The 21,903-nt window shown below is 58.1% G+C and overlaps 3 protein-coding genes across 4 annotated transcripts in view; 2 read left to right on the top strand and 1 right to left on the bottom strand.

Annotated features, from left to right (window-relative positions):
* DRC5 (dynein regulatory complex subunit 5) overlaps positions 1-992 on the top strand; it is a 7,122-nt gene extending 6,130 nt beyond the window's left edge. Inside the window, exon 4 of the mRNA XM_014782657.2 lies at positions 632-992. Coding sequence (XP_014638143.1) covers positions 632-841 — 210 coding nt within the window. The 3' untranslated portion in view covers positions 842-992. The remainder of the gene's footprint in view (positions 1-631) is intronic.
* TMEM151B (transmembrane protein 151B) lies at positions 114-16,378 on the bottom strand. 2 transcript variants are annotated; one of them, XM_087438668.1, is made up of 4 exons: positions 15,331-16,378; positions 9,436-10,142; positions 6,824-7,264; positions 114-5,603 (listed from the first exon to the last, which is right to left on the bottom strand). In XM_087438668.1, the coding sequence occupies exons 1-4, from the start codon at positions 15,707-15,709 to the stop codon at positions 4,476-4,478; spliced, it is 2,655 nt and encodes an 884-aa protein (XP_087294794.1). In that variant the 5' UTR covers positions 15,710-16,378; the 3' UTR covers positions 114-4,475. The 2 variants fall into 2 exon arrangements, with proteins under 2 accessions (XP_087294794.1, XP_087294795.1); XM_087438669.1 differs by lacking the exon at positions 15,331-16,378 and adding an exon at positions 12,432-12,596.
* NFKBIE (NFKB inhibitor epsilon) lies at positions 14,449-21,812 on the top strand. Its single transcript, XM_004424069.3, has 6 exons — positions 14,449-15,032; positions 17,374-17,476; positions 18,185-18,407; positions 19,454-19,542; positions 19,714-19,953; positions 20,711-21,812. The coding sequence occupies exons 1-6, from the start codon at positions 14,659-14,661 to the stop codon at positions 20,774-20,776; spliced, it is 1,095 nt and encodes a 364-aa protein (XP_004424126.1). The 5' UTR covers positions 14,449-14,658; the 3' UTR covers positions 20,777-21,812.
* Positions 21,813-21,903: the final 91 nt, after the last annotated feature.

Genomic DNA, 21,903 nt, shown 5'->3' with positions numbered 1-21,903 from the left:
AGGGCATGCTCTTGGCTACAAGTAACAGGAAGCTTAACCAGGAAATGGCATAAACAAGAGGAATATTCATGCTGTTCCTAGTCAGAAGCCCCAGGGTATGGGGTTCTGGGGTTGGTGAATTCCTTGGCTCAGTGCCCTTCTCTCGCCACATGGCCATGGCCTCTCTGGTGCTCCTCTCGTGGTGCCAAGACGGCTGCTACCCCTCACAGAGGGCCATGCTCAGAGGCAGAAAAAAGGAGAACACCCCTCTCGTTTGTTCTTTTTTCAGAGTGAGGAGAACCTTCCCAGAAGTCACTCCCTCCAGACTTCCTCCTCACATCTCATTAGCCAGATTTGTCTCACATGCCCGTGGCTGAACTGGAGGAATGGGATTACCATCGCTGCCACAGAGCCATGTTTTTCAAACCATTGGGGTTGAAAAATCAATTTAGTGAGTTTTGAGCACCATTTTCTTATGGAATAGAATAGACTAGGATAGCATAGAATAGAAAACGCCAGTGTGCTCACAAATAGGTTAAGTATTGTTTTGTGAAACTTTTGTTTCAGTCACATCTATACATAAATATGTGTATGTGTGTGTGATCCTGGGCAGTGATGTAAAATGACCCCTTCCCTTGTACTCCTCTCCCAGGATGGCGGGAAGCAGCTCCTGGAAGGCATGTCAGACAACAGGACCCTCCTGGAGTTTGACTTGCGCCTATCAGACGTATCCCAGGAGAGCGAGTACCTCATTGGCCAGGCCCTCTGTGCCAACCGTGAAGCAGCCCACCAACGGGCCTTGAATCCCAGCCACTTCATGTCGCCAATCACTGCCAAGGGCCCTGAGAACCCTGTGGGATAATATGGGGGACAGGGCTGGGGCAGTGCCCCATCACTCACTTTGTGCGCCTGCCCTGCCTGCTGCAGACTATCCCACTGGTCCAGAGGGAGGGGGAGGAGGAGACCACGAATATGCTGGGGTGAGTGATCAAGGGTTGTGTGGATAAAGATGTGAGGAGGGGGAGGGGACTGGAATAGGGGAAGAAGGGGTATGAAGTGGGACCCAGCCCCCATACACAGGGAGAGGGTATTACTGGACCCCCTGAAATGACCAACTTCCTCCAGGAATAGGGAAAGCAGAGAGGACTCTGAGGGACTGCATCCGCCCAGACTCTCCCACGAGGACCACCCATCTCCCTGACCACCCTCCCTACCATTTTCCTTTCTCCTGAACAGATCCTTAACCTCTTGACCTTCAAACACACACACACTCTCTGTCTCTACACTCTCTCTCCATCCTCTGGCTACAGCAGAGCTTCGCCCGGCTCTTCCACCCTCACCCCTGCAGATGCCACCTCCCTATTACTTGACTCTGTTTAAGTGATCCAGTTCTGCTGGCCATGCCATCCCCTAATCCTCTCTCCCAATCTGGGAAGGGAGAAACAAGGTGACAGGAGGGGCTCAGACCCAGTGGCCCCCCCAAAGAGCTTCCCAGGAGATGGTGGGGGAAGTGCCACACTGGGAAGGGAAGTTGGTGAGTCATCCGCAACTTTATTATCCACCAGTTTGATTTGTACAATCTTTGCGCTTGGAAATCCACGACAGAAAGGCCACAGTGTGATGCACCCAATTGACAGAGACCTGTCTTCTCCCCAGCCAGGCCCAGCCCACCCCACAAGCCCTTGTCCCCAGGACACATGGAGCTTTCCAGGTACCCTCCACAAGTCCCCGTCACTCTGCAGCTGCCCACCCTGGGGCCACACTCACAGGAATCACATCAACCCATAGGGCCACGAAGACTGACTAATGGATTCACGCGGAGCCCCATCTTCCATGCTCCTTGCGCTGAGCAGCCCAGAACCTCCAAACCCATGTTTCCAAAGGGTGGGTCATGGGCTGCAACCACAGCCTAGGGGCGCCTGCTATCCAGGGACTCCTTCCAATGAGCAGGCGCTGAGCAGAGCACCAAAGGGGGCTTGGGAGTGACTGCACGTATGTGCCTGTCCGGGCCACCTAGAGTCTGTGTGTGCCTGACACCCTCTGACAGTTCCAGAGTGCTAACGTGTAGGTGTGAGGGTGTGAGTGTGTATGTACATAGCCACAGCTGCTAGCAGAGGTTCTAATTAGAGAAACAAGAACATTCAGTGTAAAGTTTAATTTTAGAGATTAATTAATTTTCTGGTTTTCATTTTTCCCTGGCAATCAATACAGCTATCAAGAAAATAGACCAAAGAAGTGGTTTCTCTCTAAGTCTGTGCGTGTGTGGGAGGTGAGGCTGTCTGTGTGACAAGACCTAGGCAGAAATGGTCAATACAGGCAAAAATAATAATAGGTGCCCCCCTTCCCCTCCTCCCAGCTCAGGCTGTCCCAGGAATGGGCCTGAGGGAGGAGAAGCTGAGTTCCTCCCTCCTTGGAGCCATGAGGTGGCCAGGCTGCCCTCACACAAGGGCATGATCTCCAGGTGCCAGCTGACCAAGAAGAGGGGCCTGAGGCCACAGCTCACCACCTGTACCTCACAGATGTCCATTCAGAGGAAAGAGGGGTGCTCCAAACGCCAGGCCCCTGAGGAGCACAGACTCAGGGTCCAGGCGGGTTCAGTGCTGGCAGGCAGGTGGACACTGCTGCCCAGAAACCTCATAGGCAGCTGTTCCCTCCTGCCCAAACTCCCCTTCTCCGGCCTCCTTTCCCTTCCACTCAGCTATCTCCACATCAAAGTAAAGCTCAACCCCTGATGGCCACAGGCCGTGGTGTCCCCATAATCTGTGCCTCCCAAGTGCCCCCGGGAAGGAGGGCACAGGAGCCAGAGGAGATGTTGCATAGGTGGACGCCACGCCCTCAGTAGATGCAGGCTGGCTAGGCTAGAGGAAGATGGGAGAGGCTGAGGGAAGGAAGAGGAGCTCTGTCGGCTCAGGTGAAGTGAGAAGCATCTGGGCTGAACAATATCTTGGGGGCCCAAGGGTTATCCTCTCCAGCTTGAAATGTGAGCTCAATCCCTGGGTGCTAAGTCTGCTGGGAAAACTTTAGCCAGGGGAGTTGGGAGGGCAGGAGGGTTTTACACAGACATGCACGCGGAAGTACATCAGGGTGGGAGTCATGGGGGAGAGAGGGCGGCATGAGAGCTTTAGAGGAACAGGACGTGGGGCCAGCGCCCTGGGGTGGTGGCAGGATGCCCCTATGAAGACCCTGGGACACACAGCAGGGCTTCAGCTCACAGGATAGGGGAAGACAGAGGAGTCAGGCAAGATTGAGAGAACTCCTGCCTCTGACCCTGCCACTGGAATTGAGTATTCCTCCAGGTGTTGCTTGTGACACCATCCTCTGCCCGGCAGAGGCAATGTGTGGGGACCACCACTCTCCACTCCTCCCCACTAGTCTCGGGGAGGCAAGGGCCGCCCCCCACAGACACCCCCACCTCTGGAGGTCCTTCCACTCTACCCTCCCTGCCCTCTCCTCTTTGACTCCCACCTGTTTCCAGTGTTCCTCGTTGTCACCCAGGTCTGTTTCCCACCCTCCCCACTCAGTCATTCACCTCGGCCAGCTTTAGCGAGTCCTGTCTGGGTGGTATCTCAGCCTCTCTGAAAGGAGTGCCCTCCCAGAACCCAGAGCAGGAGGCTGCTGCCCAGAGGCTGCAGTTTAGAGAAGGGACTGAGTGAGACACACTGCCCTCCACATTTTGCCTCCCCACTCCCGTCTCCCGCTGGTAACAGCTCTTCAGAGCCAGGGAGACGGAGGGAAGGGCGGGGGGGAGTGACGTCTGTGTGGTGAGCACACTCCCTCCAGAAGCCGGACTCCCGGGGCCCAGCGAGATAAACAACAGCGGAGGGAGTGGCAGAAAGGAAACCCCGGTTTTTGGGGCCAGCGCCAAGAAGAGGATAGCAACATTTCCACGGTTTTGAGATGGAGTATCCGGGCTGACACCTGGCCCCGGCCTCAGACCCACTGAATTCATTAGCTGGTTGGAAGCCAGCCCTGCTGTTCAGCAAACCACTGCCCTCTCAGTAAAGAAAGGGCCCAGTGGGGCGAGGCAGGGAGGAAGGAAAGCCCCAATTTCCCTTCCCACGGCCTCTAAACCTCCCCAGCTGCACAGCGAGGACCCCTCACTTGAGACGAGGCCCAACGTGGGTCCCACCGCACAGTCACCACATAACAGTCAGAAGATCCGTTGAAAGGCTGGACGGGAAACTTCAAGTGTGCTGTAGGAAGGGGAGGTGTCCCCTTAGGAACGCAGGAGCGGGGCTGGAAGAGACGACTCCGCCGGGTGGGATGCTCTCAGGGCTGCCCAACCCCACCCTCCTCCATCTATCTCTTTGTGTACAAGGAAGGCGGGGCTCGCGCCCCTATCCGGGCCTGTCCCGCGCACCCTTGCCTCCGCCCACCACGTCCCCCGTCGTGCCCAGCACAGCCTCAGTCAGCATGGCGACTCCCCCTGCTACACGCAGGGAGCACAGTCCTCGAGGGGCAGGGGGAGGCCGGCAGACCCGTCCAGGGGCAGGAGGTCACAGTGAGGTCTCTACGCAGGAGCCGTGGCGGTGCAGCGGCCGGTGGCTGTGGCCCAGACACCCCTCCTGCCGGTGCACGATGAGGACCGGGAAGTAGAGGGCGTCGTGGTAGGGCGGCGGCGGCCCGGCCTCCTCCTCCTCGTCGTCCTCGTCGTCCCCCACGCTGGCCTGGCTCGACAGCCGCGTCTGCTCCGTGGGGCAGCTCGCCTCGTTGACGCTCCCGCTCCGGCTGCGCCACAGGCAGCTGCGCCGCGAGCCGTAGAGGCGGCCGAGCGAGAAGCGGCTGCCCGCGCAGCCCGGCCCTCCGCCGGGCCCCGGGCCGGCCCGCGGGCTGGCACAGATGCTCAGGGCGCTGCGCGAGAAGATGGACGAGCTGCTGACGGCGCGCTGGCAGTGCTCGCAGCTGCGCCGGTATGGGGCCACGCCCGCCACGCCCGGGCCGCCCACCCCGCCGTAGCGGCACGCCGGCGCGTAGCCGCCGGCCGCGCCCCCCGCGCAGCGCGCCCCCAGCCCCGCCAGGTCCATGAGCACCGCCTCCGAGTAGCTGGGCACCAGCTGCTGGTTGGAGCGGATGTGCCACTCGAGCTCCGTGCTGTCCACCGTGTTGACTCTCGGCAGGCGGTGGGTGAGCGGCGGCAGCAGCTCGTCGCTGGGGCTCAGGCCGCCGCCTGCGCTGCTCGCGGAGCCCGGGCCCTCCAGGCCGAAGAGCTTCTCCACGTGATAGTGCGCGTAGGCCGTGCGGTACTCGGCCAGCACGCGCAGCGGCCACGACAGCGTGAGCAGCGCCGCGGCCCAGAAGGCCGACGAGCAGGCGTACCACGGCGGCCTGGCCGGGTCCGGGAAGGCCACCATGAACTCGCGGAAGTCCACGTTCTTGAGGTGCATGCCCTCGCGCGCCTCCATGTAGTCGTCCAGGCCCTCGTTCTCCGCGAAGAAGCGCGCACGCTGGCACAGGTACGCGTTCTCGGCCTCCACGCTGGCGAAGCTGAAGCACTTGGTGAAGCGCAGCCGCGTGGCTGGCGCGCCCTCCAACCCCACCAGCGCCTTGGACACGTCGCGGACGCCGCAGCGCGCGTAGTCGAACTCGGCCTCTGCCACGTGCGTGTTGACGCGCTCATGGTAGACCTGCGGCGCCGGGGAAGGCGGCGGGAGTCGCTTCTGTCCGCGCGCCCTCGTCTGCCCCATCGCCGCTCTTGTTGCCTGGTCAGACCCTGAGCCCATCCTGGTTGGAGCCGGCTAGGATCTTACCATCTAGTTTATAGAGAACCTGAGGCCCTCAGCCTAATCAGTGAGTTAGAATGAGGGCGGACTAGAACTCATCCGTACCTGTGTGCATTCTAATTTTAATTAAGCCCTGCTTCGTCTGGGGCTCAGACCCTGGCCATGAACTGCCCCTCCTGCTTGCCTGACCCTTTTGCCACTGCCTCCGTTGTCCCACACTACCTCTCGTCACCGCGAACAGCCTGCCCTTCTTCCCTTCCCAAGTGTGTTTCCAGTAGGCCCTCCAGAGGAGCTCCCTGGGAACACCTTCGTCTCTGGTCTCCAGGTCCCCATCTTAGCTATCACCCAGCCTTCTCCCTGATTCTCACGGGCCCCAGGCTTCTGTTTACCCATCCCAATACTGAGACAGAGATTACCCTCATCTGGGAAAATCTCCTCCCCCACCTCCTCCTCCTCCTCCTCCGGAGCCCCAATATGTCTAATGCTGGCGGGTCCAGGAAGTGCTGATTGACAGCCCCCTCCCCCACTCTCCATGGGGCCTCCCATAACTACCTCCACCTTTTTGCCAGCTGACAGGACTTGGGATCCAAGCCCTGGGTTTGAGTCTAGTTCTACCACTTAGCAGCTGAAGACCTTGGGCGAGTCACTGAGCTTAGGTCTCCTTACCTGTGAAAGAGGACTTTGTAGTAGCCACCTCACTGAACAGGTGACAGCATGCTGTGAGACATGCATGTGAAGCCGTCTCCAATCATTAAGCACTAAACAGTATAGATCCTGGAGCCAGACTGCCTGGGTTCAAACCCCAGCTCCACCACATACTAGCTGTTTGACTTTGAGCAAGTTACTTAACCTCTCCAAGCCTCGGTTTCCTCATGTGTAAAATGAGGATAAGTTACCTACTCCATAGTGTTGTTGTGAGGTTTAAATAAATGATTTAAGATTTGTAAAGCACTTGGAGCAGAGCCTGGCTGCTAGTGTTTGCTGTTATTATGGTTGTTATGATTGCCTTCCTGTCGCAGGGCCCACAGGAGCTCATTGCTGCCTGTCTCTGCCTGGGGGCAGTCACGCAGGGTCCCAGCACCCCCTCCCATCTGGACTAGCCTGTGCTCCCTCCCGCCCCTCACCTGGGTGGTGGTGTAGGCGTCTCCGTTGCGATATCGGGTGACCTGGCGGGTGCGGCGGACATAGTGGTAGCTGATGGCCTTCCACCAGATGCAGGGCGTGGCCTGCTGCATGCGGCCCACGCGCTCCCGCACACTGCTCACGTCAACACGGTGCTGCAGCTCATGGCGGGCTTGGCAGTGCCAACACTCCACCAGGTAGACGGCGTACAGCATGAGCAGGAAGGCCAGGGGGATGTAGACATAGCCGTTGGAGCAGGGGCTGTCGTGGTACATGAGGCTGTTGCCCTGGTAGGCGCTGCTGAAGGTGAGGCGGGTCACCGTGGTGACGTGGCACCAGGCCACGGCCCCCAGGCAGCCGTACATGAGCAGTGAGAGCAGCAGGCACTTCCAGTGGGACTCACGGCAGAGGGACTTGGTGAAAGAGGGCTGGATGGGACGCTGCTGCTCAGATGGGCAGGGAAAGGGGCCAAGATGAGTGGGGAGTGAGACAGAAGTGGCAGGACCCAGCACAGAGATGGATGCAGGGATGGAGAGGCAGATGCCAGCACCAGGGAGGACAGGCAGAGACAGACAAGGATGTGGAGAGAAAAGGTAAGACCAGGATGAGAGCCAAGGACCAGAGATAAACACAGAAGTGATCCAGAGTGAGCCATGAGGACAGGAAAAGGGAACAGAATGCCAATACAGGGAAGTGCAGAGAGAGAGTGACAGAGAGGGATCAGAGCCAGAGATGGAGGGAGGAGGCCCAGGTGACAGAGGAGAGACGGATAGGATGGCACCCAGACAAACAGAGTCCAAAGACAGATGCAAAGATGGCAATGAAACAGGAGAAGGTGTGGATGGGGAAGACAGAGGAGGACAGACAGGCATCAGCGAAGGCAGGTCCCCAGCCCGGACCCCTTCCAGGTGTTCCAAGAAAGAAGGGAGGGGCCCACTGACATCATCTTCCCACTTAGGTGGGGCCCTCACTTCCAGATTTTTTCAGTCCTGGGTTCTGGAAGAGCCACTCTTCTCTGACCCGTCCACCTCCCTGTCCCTCACAGCCAGCCTCGTACCTCCTTTGGAAGGAAACCTCAATCCCTGTCTCTTTCCCCCACTTTCTGGACCCCAGGCCCCCTGTGAGTCTCCCTCCTGCACCCTAACATCCTTCTCCTGTTTTAAGACGGGAGGCAGGGGGCTGGGCGCCCGTGAGCAGAAAGCTGTCCAGGAAGAGATATCCAGAAGGGCAGAGGCATGTGGCTGGGGGGAGGGGATGTGGGACAGGGGTAGGGGGGGTAGGGAGGAAGACGTTTGCAGCCCAGCCATTTGTCAAGACAAAATGATTTTTGGTGCTTTCCCGGGGCCTGTTAAAGGACTTGGAACGTTCTGTCCCTTGGTCACCCCGGTGAGTTGTTTACATGTCTGGCACCCCACTAGACTGGGTGCTCCTGAGGGCAGGCCTCATTCTCTTTGCATCCCCTTGCCTACCAGGGTGCTGGCACCGAGCAGTCTCTTAATAGACGAGGACTGAGCTGGATTTCTGGTGGTGGCCTGTGCTTTCCCACTCCTCCCCGCACACGCCCTCCTGCTGAGATCCTGACTTATTCCCTCAATTCCCCAGGCCTGACCTGGAAGCTGGCCAAGGGGAAGGGAGACAAGAGTGGAAAGGCAGAGCACAGTAACAGGCAGCAGGCCTTGGACCTGGTGTGGAGTCAGAGAAAGATCTGGAAGTGCAGATAGGTAGGTGGGCTAGGAGACAGCACACAGCATACACAAACAAGATTAGGGTACACGTGCCTTTCCAGGAGCCCTGTCCTGGGGGGCGGGTGTATATGTGCACCTTCGTGTGCCCACCTGGGTGTGCACTTGTCCCAATGAGAGCACATCTGAACGGGGTTCTACCTGCAGGTCTGTCCCCGCCTGTGTGCTTCTGCCCTAGTGCAGTGTGTGTGTGTGTGCACGAGTGTGCATGGGAGACAGGGTGGGGAAGGTGAGGGGTGCTCTTGGTACTTTCCTCAGTCCCTTTGTCTCCAGGTTCAGAGGACTGAAGAGTAGGGCCCCCAACTAGGTATATGCTTAGTACCAATACTCTGAAGGATTCCTGGGCTCAGGGCCCCCTGCGGGGGCTGCATGGACATTGGAAGAGAGAGGTGCACACCCTCCCCCCACACACACTCCCAGTGACCCCAGGGGGCATCGCCTCTGTACCCATGTGACCTTAAGACCCCAGCTGCGGTAACACCACCATTTCCCCATGCTACTCCCCTGTCTCTGTAGCCCCCATGAGTCGCCCTTCCTGGCCTTCAAGATAGCATCCCCCTCCGCAAGTTAGGATCCCTGCCGCCCTCCCCACCCCCATCCGCCCGGGGTCCGCGAGGCTCCGCCCCTAGGCCCCTCCCCCTACCCGGGACCCCCCCCCCCCCGAGCCCCGCCCCCGGCGCGGCCCCTTCCCCGCCACCGCGGACAGCTCCGGCCGCGGGTGGGGGCAGCGGCGCGGGACTGCAGCTGCGGCGGCCGCCTCGGGGTGCGGGGCGCCGGCCGCGCTGCGGCGGAACCCGCGGGGGCCGCGCGTGGCGGGGGATGGGGGGCCAGGCTGCAGTCGCGCCCGGGGAAGGGGCGCCGCCGGCTCTCACCTCCTCTCGGGCGGGGCCCTCGTCCGCCGCCGCCGCCGTGGGGTCCTCCGGGACCCCGGGGCCGCCACCGCCGCCGCCGCCGCCGGCGCTCTCTCCCGCGGCCGAGCCAGGGGGGGACATGGCGTAGAGGGGGCGCGTCGAGCTCAGGGCCTCCCGGGGGGCTGCCGGGGGCCGCGGGCATCCTGCGCGGGCCCAGGGGAGGGGGCGGGAGGGGGCGGGGCCCTCGCTGCTCCCCACCCCCCGCCGGGGGGAGGGGGCCTGGAAAGGGCACCGGGGGTAAGGGGCTGGGGGCTGGGGGTGGGGAGGCGGGCTGGGGGGCCGGGCTGGGGGGGGCCGGGGCCGGGGCCGGGTGTCACCTTGAGGCCCTCGCGGCGCCGCTCCGCCTCCCGCCCGCTCCCGCCGCCGCCTTTTGTCTGAGCCGAGCTGGAGCCAGCGCGCCCCCCCTCTTCTTCCCAGCGCAGGAGCCCCGCCTCCGGCCCCCCAAACTCCGCCTTCCCCAAGCCTACCTAATAACCACCCTCCAAAGGGGAGAGCAACAGGGGCTCTGCGCACCCCTTCCCCACTTCCAGCCGTGCTCACTGCACCCCCACCCCACCATCCTAAGGAAGATCTATACCGCAACTCCTGTCCATCTATTCTCCGTGGAGGGGGCGCCAGAGGTTCAACCAACATCCTTCCCCATCCTTGGTTCCGGCAAGTTCCTGGGGCTGAGGGTGGGGAGAGGAAATTGAGTCTTGAAATGCCAGGGAAAATCCTTATTCCCAGTTGGGTGGTAAAGGGTTAAGGCAGGAGCCAGACTTCAGAGGCCAGACCCAGCCGGACAGGGATGGAATAGGGTGAAGGGGAAAGGATTGGAGCTAGATGTGAGAAAGGACTAACAGAGGGCAGAGGGGAGGACAGTGGAACCAGCCTTCACTGAGCCATCTTGCCTCCCTAGGAGAAGAGCCCCAGAGAAGCAATGACGTGTGTACATTGCCCCAGGCTGGAGGTCAGGAAACCTGAGTTCTAATTCTTAACCCTGGCTCTGCCATTAATGAGTCGTGTGACCGTGGGCAGGTGCTTTCCCCTCTCTGAGCCTTAGTTTCCTCATCTATGCAGTGAGGAAGTTGACTGGACAATCTCTAAGGCTCTGACCTTCTTCTGTGAGTGTAGGAGGCAAAGTCACAGACCACAGGTGAGGCTGAGTGAATGCAGGTAGCCTACCCCTTTGTGACTTCCCCCCACACTGCTTTTCCCTGCACCTCCTAGGATAGCAGAAAGGAAACTGACATTCATTCATTCACTCATTCATTCCTGAATGCATCCATTCAATAAACAGGTATTAGGTACCTACTGTGTGCCCTGTTCAGAAATGAAACACACAATTTCCTACCCTTAAGGAGCATAAAGTCTAATGGGGACTGGGGACATGGAAAGCAATCATTATGATAGAGGAGGATAAAGGCGATGCGTGTGTGTGTGTCTGGGTGTGTGCACAGTCACTATGGGCCCCTACTGTGTGTCATATGCTACATTAAAGTCTTTGACATATAGTCACTGTGTCCCCATTTACCCACAAGGAACTGAGGCAGAGGGAGGGTGAGTGACTTATGCAAGGTCACCTGCTAGGACTCACAGAGCTAGTCCTAGAATCCAGATCTTTCCCATTAAAAGGTCCATGGGGATATTTGGGAGTAGGAAGTTAGCTTGAAGCAAAGCCTGGATATCTGATCTTTGTGGATAGGGGACGGGCACACTGATCTGCTGGAATGGTCCTGTCCTCATCTGGGGCAGAAGAGCCACTGCCTCCAGCCCCCCCACACACACACCCCGCTCCTGGTTCTGCCTCCATTTTCCTACTCTTCCCTTTCCGGTTGAGGTGAGGGTGGCTCTCTGTCAGCCTAGTGCTTCAGAACTATACAGCCTGCATGCTCCTCCCCAGATCAGTGAATCCATCCTCCCTGCCCAAACAGAGGAAGGGTCTGGTTCTGAAGAGACTGGGGTTCTCCTTCACTCCCATGGCACAGGAGGAATCTCACCTGGTGGCTCATTCCAATGTCTCCCACCCATGCTTTTTAGGAAGTCCTGCCTCACAGCTAACTCCAACCCCTCTTCTGGTTTCAGCTCATTCCACCTAGTTCACTGCAGACAGAGAGCAGAGGTCCTAACCCTGGCCTTTCCTAACCCAGATAGGATCCTCACACGCCCCATTTAGTTATCTTCTTGCTGCCCGCCACCCCCACTGCTTTCCCATCTCCACCTCAGGGGGCTTTGGAAGAGAGATAGCCCAACGTCTTTTGGGCAACCCCAGAGCGCCCAAGAGATAAAAGACCACCACCCCCCTTCTCCACTCACACACATGACCCGTCCTTGGAAGCCCAGGGAAGAGAGGGGTGAAGGGAGGATGCTGTGGAAGGATCCAGCTTACCAGCTGGTCATCATGGCAACCAGACCTGTTTCCTGAAGATGAGCCTCGCTGGGGTGGGGGTAGGGGGGCACCACAAAGGAAATCAGAAAACAACAGCAGAGGAGCCCAGCCTCAGAGAAGACTGGGGCTGAGGAAGCAAGGTCAGGACCCTGACCTTCCTGTGACCTGAGTCAAAGTCTCCAGGTCATCTTTCCAGATGACACTGCCACAGTCCCTCTCCCCATTCCTGAAGTGTCCCCAGAAGGGCTTCCTGTCACAGTGCAGGCTAGGTGGCAGCAGTGGGTGACTCAATGCTGACCCCACGTGGCCAGAAAAGGGGCTGCCACACACCTGTTCTGGTTCAAAGCCAGACACCACACTGGATTGGGCTAGGTTTTTCCTTAAATTCAGCTTCTGTATGAATGAGAAGAGCAGTCACTGCACCCTCCTGCGTTCCTGTGTTCTTGCAGAGGACTCAGAAGTCCCAATTCCTTAGACTTTCATAAAGGAAAAAAAGTTTCACTGAAAACATTTTTAAAGTTCTGGATTAGGGACAGGAGAACCCAGCTCTGCACTTTCTGACTGTTTGACCTTGGGCAAGTCAACTCACCTCCCTGGGCCTCAGCTTCCCAACTTTAAGACGGGGTGATAGTGCCAGGTTTTGAACCCAAGTGGTCTGTGTCTGCAGTTTATGACTGTACTTTTTGCTCCAGCCTTTGAAGAGGGGAGAGGAACACGTCAGGGGAGGAAGTTGAGAACATCTGAAATCACACTGACCCAAGGGAAGGAGATGCCTCAATTTCCTTGGGCTTTCCCCTCCTGGTTCCTCACTGCCTCATGCTTAACACATCCTCCCCACTCTGATCATCTATGGGGAAGGAGAACAGTGGGTCATCTCTTCCCGTCTGCCCTCCCCACTCTCTTCTCTCTCCACTCATGCCCCCTCCAGAGACTAGGTACTTCTCTTCTCCCCAGCCTTTTTCCCTTCCCATTTCCAGTTCAAATGGAAACTTCCCTGCCTACTGGGTTGTTGGCCCCACTGTGTGCCCCCACAGCACCCTGTTCTCACTCCTGTCTCAGCACAATCATTCTGTATCGTAATTGCCAGGGGGCTTTTTGAAGGCTAGAACCATGGGACATTTTCTGGTGGTTGGGGGGTGTGGTTGTTGGTTATTACCCTTACCGTGATATTCAGTTTTGCTTCCAGCAGAGAGAACAATGTCAGACATACAGGAGAAGCTTCATACATGTTTGTCAAATGGGTGAATAGATGGATGGGTGATGGATGACTAAACAAGATTGCATGGGGGAGGGCAGTAGGGAAGCTGGTTAGTGGCCAACTACGCTCATCCCAGCTTCCTCCCCCAAATGCCAGAGATAGAAAGGGGAGATATTCCCTTGGGGATGACCTTCTAAGGATATTGCTGGCCCTAGGTCGATAGCACTTGGGGTAGGGAATAAATCATGGGGTGCTGGTTGGGGGCTCACTATGTGAGTGGGGTTTCCCTATGGCCTCCCTAGGCCCGGGGAAAGAGGAAAGATGCGCTGGCATTGGGGCTGGGGCTGTGGAGGGGACCTCAGCAGAGCGCAGCCCAGCATGTCTGGGGCCTCCCCATCCTGGCCCCACCATGAGAAACTAGACTTTTCTGACCACTGGGGGTAACCAGATGTTGTAACCACCTGACACCAGTGTTTCACCCCTGTCAGGAATGACCGTTCTGCTGCTTTAGACAACAAAAAACATGACCATTCTGCTTTTTTTAGACAACAGTCTGCTTGAGAAAACCCACTTTCAAAAAACACATCCTCGGGGCTGGCCCAGTGGTGTGGTTAGGTTTGCGCGCTCCACTTCGGTGGCCAGGAGTTTGCAGGTTGGAACCCTGGGCACGGACCTATGCACCACTCATCAAGCCATGTGTGGCGGTGTCCTACATATAAAATAGAGGAAGATGGGCACAGATGTTAGCTCAGGACTGATCTTCCTCAGCAAAAAAAAGAGGAGGATTGGCAACAGATGTTAGCTCAGAGCCAATCTTCCTCACACACACACACACACAAAACACATCCTCATGTCCCATTCTGTGTGATCCGGGAAGTTGACACAGGAGACCCTCTATCGAGGACCCGAACAGAGAACTGCTCCTTTAAAGACAAGCAGTGTCCCCTTTCCCTACCCGAACTCCGGGGCACTGGTAGATGAGAAAGCAAAAGAAGTTGAGACAAATGGGCCAGGGATAGGAAGCAATGCGTCCCCATCCCATCACCCACGTGCCCTCCCCACAAGACGCCCAGCTTGTGCAGACGATTAATAAATATTCCTTTAAAAGGAAACGAATAAATAAATGAATGAATGGAAAAGAATGAATGAAGAAATGGAGGAAGTGGAAAGAAAGAATGCATGGAATTAATGAATAGAATGAAGAAGGAAGGGGAAAAGAGTAAATGAGTGAATAGTTGGATGAATGAATGACTGGGTGAGTTAACGCTCGAGTGAGTCAGACCGGGTAACCCCTGACTGGGAGCCAACGCAGAGGGCGGGGTCAGGGGGATTCCGAAGGGCGGGGCCTCGGCCCGGAAGCGCCCGTCGGGGGCGGGGCCTGGGGCGGGGCGAGCGCGCGCGTCCGAGCGGGTTGCCCGGCTGCCCGAGTAGCCGCTGCGGTGGACCTCGCCGGTGCCCCGAGCCCCGTCGGCGCTTCTCACTGACCCCTGCGGGCCCCGCAACCTGGGAAGGAGGCCGCTCCAGGCCGGGCGCCGGCTCTACGCGGCAGCCTTGCAACCCGGAAAGGCGGCCGGCGGAGCCCGGAGCCGGATTCTGCTCGGACCCGGCCCCCGCGGGCATGTCGGAGGCGAGGAAGGGGCCGGACGAGACGGATGAGAGCCAGTATGACTCGGGCATCGAGTCTCTGCGCTCTCTGCGATCCCTGCCCGAGCCCGCCCCTGCCCCGGCCTCGGCCTCCGGGCCCTCCGACGGCGGCGGCTCCCAGCCCTGGACCCATCCTCCCCGAACCGCCAAGGAGCCACAGGAGAAGGAAGACACAGATGGGGAGCGGGCTGACTCCACCTATGGCTCCTCGTCGCTCACCGAGCCCCTGACCTTGTTGAGGAGCCCCGAGACCGAGGACCCAGCTCCAGGCTCGCCGCTCCCCCCTGCGGGGGCGCTGAACCCTCAGCAGCTGGAAGCCCTCACTTACATCTCTGAGGACGGAGACACGTGAGTATGGGGGCTAGGCTGAGACAGCACCTCTTCTTCCCAATTCCAACTCCGGGCCTCCCCAGAGCCACAACAGGCCGGACACCCCCACTAGGAGGATTCCTCAAGGCACCCGCCCTGGAAGGGGCAGTCCCCAGTCTCTCTTCCAAATTCCAAACTTGACTCTCAGCCCGTTTTTGAGCTCTCGCCAGGCCCCGACCAGAGGACCTGGCATCATCTCTCTGCCCCCTCTTTTGGCAGGGTCCTTACGGGCACCTGGGACCCCAGCTAGCATCTTGGATACCCAGCAATAACTCACCACTAGGAAGAGAAAATTCCCCTGACCAGTCCAGTCTTTTTTCTTGCTGGGAGAGAGGGCATCCTTGTTTGCTCAATATCTGAGATTCCCGGCCCCTGACCTCAGAATGCTCTGTCTCAAGGAACAGGAGATGCCAGTTGCAGGTTGCCAGTGGGGGCCAGGAAGCCAGGAGTAGGGGTGCTGCCAGGGTGCAGAGCTGAGGCTGACCCTGAGGAGGAGGGGGTGAGCCAAGCCGGGGCACTCTTGCCCCAGCAGACAGACAGGCGGCTGGCTGCCCCAGCTTACTTCCTCCTCTGCTGAGAAAGGGGAAGTGAAGGCTGGAGTCAGCCTTACCGACACTCTCCACCTCCTGAGCCCCCCAAATCCCTCTCGCTGTCATGTCTGACCCCCTCACTTTATCCTTCCTCCCCCAGGTCCAGGTGGGACTTGGTGGGGATGGGGCTAGGAGGCAGTTGAAGTAAGAAGCACTTGTGTGGGAAGGGCTGGCCAGTTGAGGATTTGCTCCTCTGGAAGAAAACCCTGACGGTGGCTGGGATTTGGGGGTGAGAAACAGAGTGGAGGCGGCTGGAGTCCCGGATCAGGGATGCTGGACTGAGGAGGCATGTAGAGGAGCCAGGAGGTATCTGTGCTGACCTGCTTTTTGGAGATGACATCCTGATCCTGGGTGCCCTTTGACAAAGACAGCCTCTGGACCCAGTGGTGGGAGAGGCGTGACCCCGGGCCTTTTTGTACTCTGTGTCCAGATCACCAGCCTTCAGGCCCAGAACAAGATTGTGGGGGCTCCATGCAGAATACCTATGGCTGACCTTTGACCCAGGGAGTGGGGACTTCTGCCACTGCCCTCCTTTGTTAGCCTCTCAGCCCCAGCCTTTCCCGACTCTAGTTAGAGACAGGTGTTGTGTCTAGACTGTGGCAGGTGGAGGGAGAGGTGTCAAGACTCCGGTCCCCTGAGAGGAGGTGGCACTTTCTTCCCTCAGAGGTGTCTGGTGGTGGGACATATGGAAATGGGAAGAGGAAGTGGGAGGAGGGGAGACTGAGGGAAAGAGGGAGGTGGCTGCAGGAATGTGACCCAGAGAGCAGGCCCTGGCCTAGGGGATTTCCAGAGCAGTTCCTCCCTCCCTCCGTCACTCTCTCCTGGGCCTCTCCTGCCGCCTGCTGCCAAGCCTGCCCCCTCCTCCTGAGCAGCCCCCTCCCCAGCCCAGACAGGCCTTTGAGTTAAGCACCCCCCCCCCCCACTAATGCCCCAAGGCAGCTGTCCCTGCGGCCTAGACCCTCCAGCTCGGGCTTTCGTTTTCCCCACCTGATGTGGGGAAACCCCAGGACTGGAACTTCCCCTCCCTGCTGCCCACCTCCCCCCACTCCTAGGTTAAGGCTCTTTGTCCCCCACAAACACACATTTTCTGCACTGCACAGACGTCCCCTTGGAGGTGCACACAGGAGCAGAGGGCCTCTGGTCAGGCCCCGCCCAGTGTGTGCTTTCTGAAGAGTGGCCCTCTTAACTCCCTGTGAGGGTGGCAGGACAGGATGCTGCACTGTCCTTGCTCCTCTTCCCAGAGCTTCTGTTTTCTCTCCCCTGGACTGTGTGACATGGAGTTGCTGGGGGTGGGGGTGACCGCACCCCTGCCCTCTCTGTTCTCTCTGTTGGGGTGGGGGAGGTGGGGCGCTCAGCCTTGGAAACCACCTCTGCACTACGCTGGCAGCTTTCGGTTTGGCTTTGAGCTGCAGCTGCCTGGCAGGGCCCTGGGCTGGAGGGGAGCGGGGTGTGGGTAGGCTGGACAGGAAGGCGCTGGTCCCATCAGCACCCTGCCCACACTCCCACTCAGCCAAGGCCCTCCTGAAGGCCAGAGATGGGAACTGCTTTTGAGCTCCCACCCCCAGGATCCTGGCTTCCCGCACCAACCCTCACTTCCTGGCTCAAACTCTCACTTCCTGCACCTACCCTACGGATGGCTGCTTACAGGTTGATGTGTTCCTTCTAACCCCAGGACCCCAGCCCACTCTCTCTGGCCTGGGCCCTGACACTAAACTGCCCCTGCCCTACAGGCTGGTCCACCTGGCGGTGATTCATGAGGCCCCAGCTGTGCTGCTCTTTTGCCTGACTTTGCTGCCCCAGGAGGTCCTGGACATTCAGAACAACCTTTACCAGGTGGGTGGAGAGGGTGGGCTGTGCCCGGATACCCATATCTGCCCTGGCAGCCATCCCAGCAGCCAAACGGGCATCTTTAGGCTGCTCACTCAGGAAACTATTTGCCAGACACTGGGCTAGAAGCTGACGATGCAGACACGAGTAAGACACAGCCTTTGCCCACAAGATGTTCGCAGCCTGGGCTAAGGGACTCGTGTCAACACCTAATTACAGCGTGGTGACAAGAGTTGTGATGGAGACACATACCAGCTGCTGTGGGATCCAGTGTCTTTGGGGAGCAGCCAGGGAAGGCTTAATACAGCAGATGACATCTGAAAGGAGGCTTAAAGAGGAGTGTGCCAGGTGGAGACTGCCTGGTGCCTCTGTCTCTCCTCCCCCAAGCCCTCCCTGTATCCTAGCCCCTGGGGATAACAGAGGTCTCCCCAGAGGGTGAGAGGCCAGACCTGGCCCCCCATCTGTCCTTTCTCCAGGGGCTACAAGAAGAGCAGGGGGACACTTCCCTCCCCCTGCCTCCAGAGTTGCGACCCCAAGAGCTGGTCAGGGGTGACAGGGAGAAGGGCATGGTCATTTTTCCTTGGAAGACCAGGGCCTTAGCCTTTATAAGCTGCCCTCAAAGAAGGTACTGGCAGCTGGCAATTCCTGTGCCCACCCTAGCAGGTTCCCAGAGGTGGGAGCATGCTGCCCTGTGACCTCTGTTTGTGCCTACAGACAGCACTCCATCTGGCTGTACATCTGGACCAGCCGGGTGCAGTTCGGGCCCTGGTGCTGAAGGGGGCCAGCCGGGTGTTACAGGACCGGCACGGTGACACAGCCCTGCATGTGGCCTGCCAGCGCCAGCATCTGGCCTGTGCCCGCTGCCTGCTGGAGGGACGGCCAGAGCCAGGCAGAGGACCGGCCCACTCCCTGGACCTCCAGCTGCAAAACTGGCAAGGTGCAGGCAACCTCAGGGGCCCTGGGATGAGGAGGGGATGGGAAACAGAGATCCCACCCTCAGGGAAGAGAGGGTCACAGCTTGTCCATTGACGCACCTCTGTTTCTAAGCACACAGGTACTCAGTACATCTTGGCTGAATGAATGAATCTGCTTTAGAATTTACTGAGAACCTAGGTGTGCTAAAGAGAGAGCTAACCTTGCCCTCAAGATATTCAGTTTTATAGTGATTAGTTGAACTCATTAATTCATTCAACAAAAACGTGCGGAGGGCCTTCTATGTACCAGACATCTTCTAGGAGCTGGGCTTGCATCTGTGAACAAAACAGAGAACGACTGAGACACAATAAATACAAGAAGTGGGTTCTCTCATAGGTTAAAGACAGTAAGTGCTGTAGGAGAGGCAGAGCAGAGCGAGAAGTGGAATGTGGGAGGTGGGGGTTACTGTGATTTTTAAATAGGGTGCTCAGGGAAGCTCATGGAGCAGGGACATTGGAGCAGAGACTTGAAGGAGGGGAGGGATGTAAATTTGGATCTAGTTCTCTAAGCAAAGGGAGGTCCAGGCAGAAAGGAGATAGCTAAAAGGCTAGGGGAGCTGGCGGGAGGAAGTGGCCCCTGGGGAGGGGCTGGGGGCATGAGGAGCCAGAGAGCACTGAAGAAGGTGGCTTTTGGATGAGGCTTGAAGGCAGGTAGAGTTGGGGGGGGTGTGGGGGATAGAGAGAGAGGAGAGAGAGAGAGAGTGTATGTGTCGGGGGAGGGGGTGTGTGTTGGGGGAGGGTGTGTGTATGAGGGGTGTCACTCAGCAACCTGACCCCTGAAGCGTGCAAGTTTCAATAACATGATTCTGAAAAGGTGGAAACTCTGAGTTCCTTTCCCTCAGACTTTTGAGGGGGTTTTTGAGTTGTGTTTTAACAGTCCTGTGATCAGAGGCATTGAGTGGGCAGTGGGTCCCTTGGGGCTGAGGGGTAGGGAGGTCCCTGACAAAGAGAGAGAGAGGGTTGGTGGCTGGGCTGCAGATGAGCAGTCCCCACCCTCACCCCATCCCAGGTCTGGCTTGTCTCCACATCGCCACCCTTCAGAGGAACCGGCCACTCATGGAACTGCTGCTTCAGAATGGAGCTGACATTGACGCACAGGTGAGGCGGCCAGTCAGGGCACTGCCCAGCCCAGGGCCTGCCCCACCACTGGGTCCAGCCCCTGGCCCCCTGCACGGCGGTCAGAAGTGGTAGCACTCACCTCCTTATCTGGGGCCAGGCTCAGGACGCTGCCTCTTGAGGGCCTTGGCTGACATCCTTCTTCCCCTCCAGGAGGGCACGAGTGGGAAGACAGCACTGCATCTGGCCGTGGAGACCCAGGAGCGGGGTCTGGTGCAGTTCCTTCTCCAGGCTGGTGCCCGGGTAGACGCCCGCATGCTCAATGGGTGCACACCCCTGCACCTCGCGGCGGGCCGGGGCCTCAGCAGCATCTCATCCACTCTGTGTGAGGCGGGTGCTGACTCCCTGCTGCGGAACGTGGAGGATGAGACTCCACAGGACCTGGCTGAGGATGTAAGAGGCAGACCCTCAGCTCTGCTCTCCAGGGCCTCCCACACCCATAGCAGAGAAAGGCACTGTAACAGCTGGAAGGACCAAGGAGTTAGGGTCCCGGGGTGTAATCCACGACTGCCACTCACCAACTGTGGGACCTTGGGCAAGCCTCTGCCCCTCTCTCAGCCTGTTTCTTAGTTGGTCAGGACCAAGGGGCCCACACTTGGACTAGTGCAGGAGCCCTGCAGCTCAGGTGATCAGTGAAGCAGGCTAGGTATAAGACAGCGGGTGGTGGGGCGTGCGGGAGACTGGAGGGTCTATGCCCGAGGGTCATTCTGCTCAGCTTCAGCAGATGGTTGCAGAGGAGGAATGTGGGCCCGGTGTTTCCAGGCCTTGCAATTTTTTACAAGAGATGAAACCTAGATTTTCTGTACAGTCTTTTCCATTTTTAAATGTTCAATGTAAAAAAATATTCAAAATGTTTTGTGAGTACCCCCCGCCAAAAAAAAACAGACCCATGGGCTGGATCACCTCCTAGGTCCTTGTTAGCTCTGATAATCCGGCATTATCTTAGAGAGTGAGGGCTTGCCTAAGGCCTCAGGACTCTGCCTAGCCCAGAGAGGCCAGTTTGGGGATTAGTGGGAAGATTTGTTCCCTGATGTCCTTCAACTGTCATTTGGTGGGGAGGAAATGGCCCAACAGATCTCCCCAGCTCCCTCCCCAACTGCTGCCTTTTCCTGTGGGCCCTGATCTTGCTTCTCTCCATTCTCTTTCTCAGCCCCTTGCTCTTTTGCCCTTCGATGACCTGAAGATCTCAGGGAAGCCCCTGCTGTGTGCTGACTGAAGCCAGGGCAGGGTCTGGGGCCCGGGGGCTCCACCTCTTCCCATCTGGAAGCTGGAGCCACAGCTGCTGCAGTTTGGTTGGGCCCAGGCAATGTGCCCTTCTGGTGTCCTGGGGACTGCTGAGGCCAGAGCCTGGGGCCAGCACAGTCCTGAGCTGAGAGGAGAGAGCCCGTCTGGAAGGAAGAGCTTCCCAGGTGCATGGAGATTCTGAGAAGATTCCCAAAGCCCCGGGATACTTGGCGGAGCCTGTTTGCCTCTCTTGAAGACGGCAGAGGCTGTCGTTTCCACCCACGTTGGGTTAGCCTGCAACTGCCAACCAGAAGGAAAACATGGACTCTCCTGAGTGAGGAGAGAAACTGAAATATGAGCAAGCAGGGCCCTGAGGGGTTCCACCTCACTGCTGCTGAGGACTCTTAACACTGTTGTTTAAAGACTTCACACAGACGGCCGTGAACTGAGCCTCTGGGGAAGGGGAAGTTTCAATAACATGACACTAAAATGGCATAGACTTTTTGAAAAGTTTTCCCCCCTAGAGCTCTTTTGCGCCAGTGCATGTCTGTGTGCATTGGGGATTTTTAGACAGGCCTGCCCTGTGAACTTGTGGTGGAGACCAAGAGAAGGAAATTGTCCCTTGAGCAGAGTAGGGCCTTACTGGGTGGGGCAGGGGGGCTAACAGTCCTGCAGCCTCTCTGTCCAGCACAGACCCTTGCCCTTTCTGTGGAAACACAGAGGGATGGAGGAAGAGAGAGAGAAATGAGAAAACATAGGCGGGAGGCCTCACCACTGCCCTGGAGGTTGCTATCTGGAGGAGCTGGAGAGAAGGGCTAGCCTATGGAGGGTGACACAAGGGAGCTGTGGCTTTTGATGTTTTTCCTCTCGTTCCACCCATGTTTGAGGGCCCTGTTTGGTCAGGCCTGTGCTGGGATGATGAATACGGGGGAATAAATCAACCCAGTCTCTGGCCACTTGGAGCTTATAGTCTAGTGAGTGAGACAGCTATTAAAATCACGAACATCCAAATAAATATGTAATTACAAGTTGCATTGGATGCTGTGAAGGAAAAGAATAGTGGGAAGGAGAACAGTGGAGTGGGTGGAGGGCCATACTTTTGGGTGGTCAGGGGAGGCC

The sequence above is a fragment of the Ceratotherium simum genome, chromosome 13, assembly GCF_057802395.1.
Source record: "Ceratotherium simum simum isolate JZ-2026a chromosome 13, ASM5780239v1, whole genome shotgun sequence".
NCBI lineage: Eukaryota > Metazoa > Chordata > Mammalia > Perissodactyla > Rhinocerotidae > Ceratotherium > Ceratotherium simum.
This window is presented reverse-complemented; position numbering and strand designations above follow the sequence as displayed.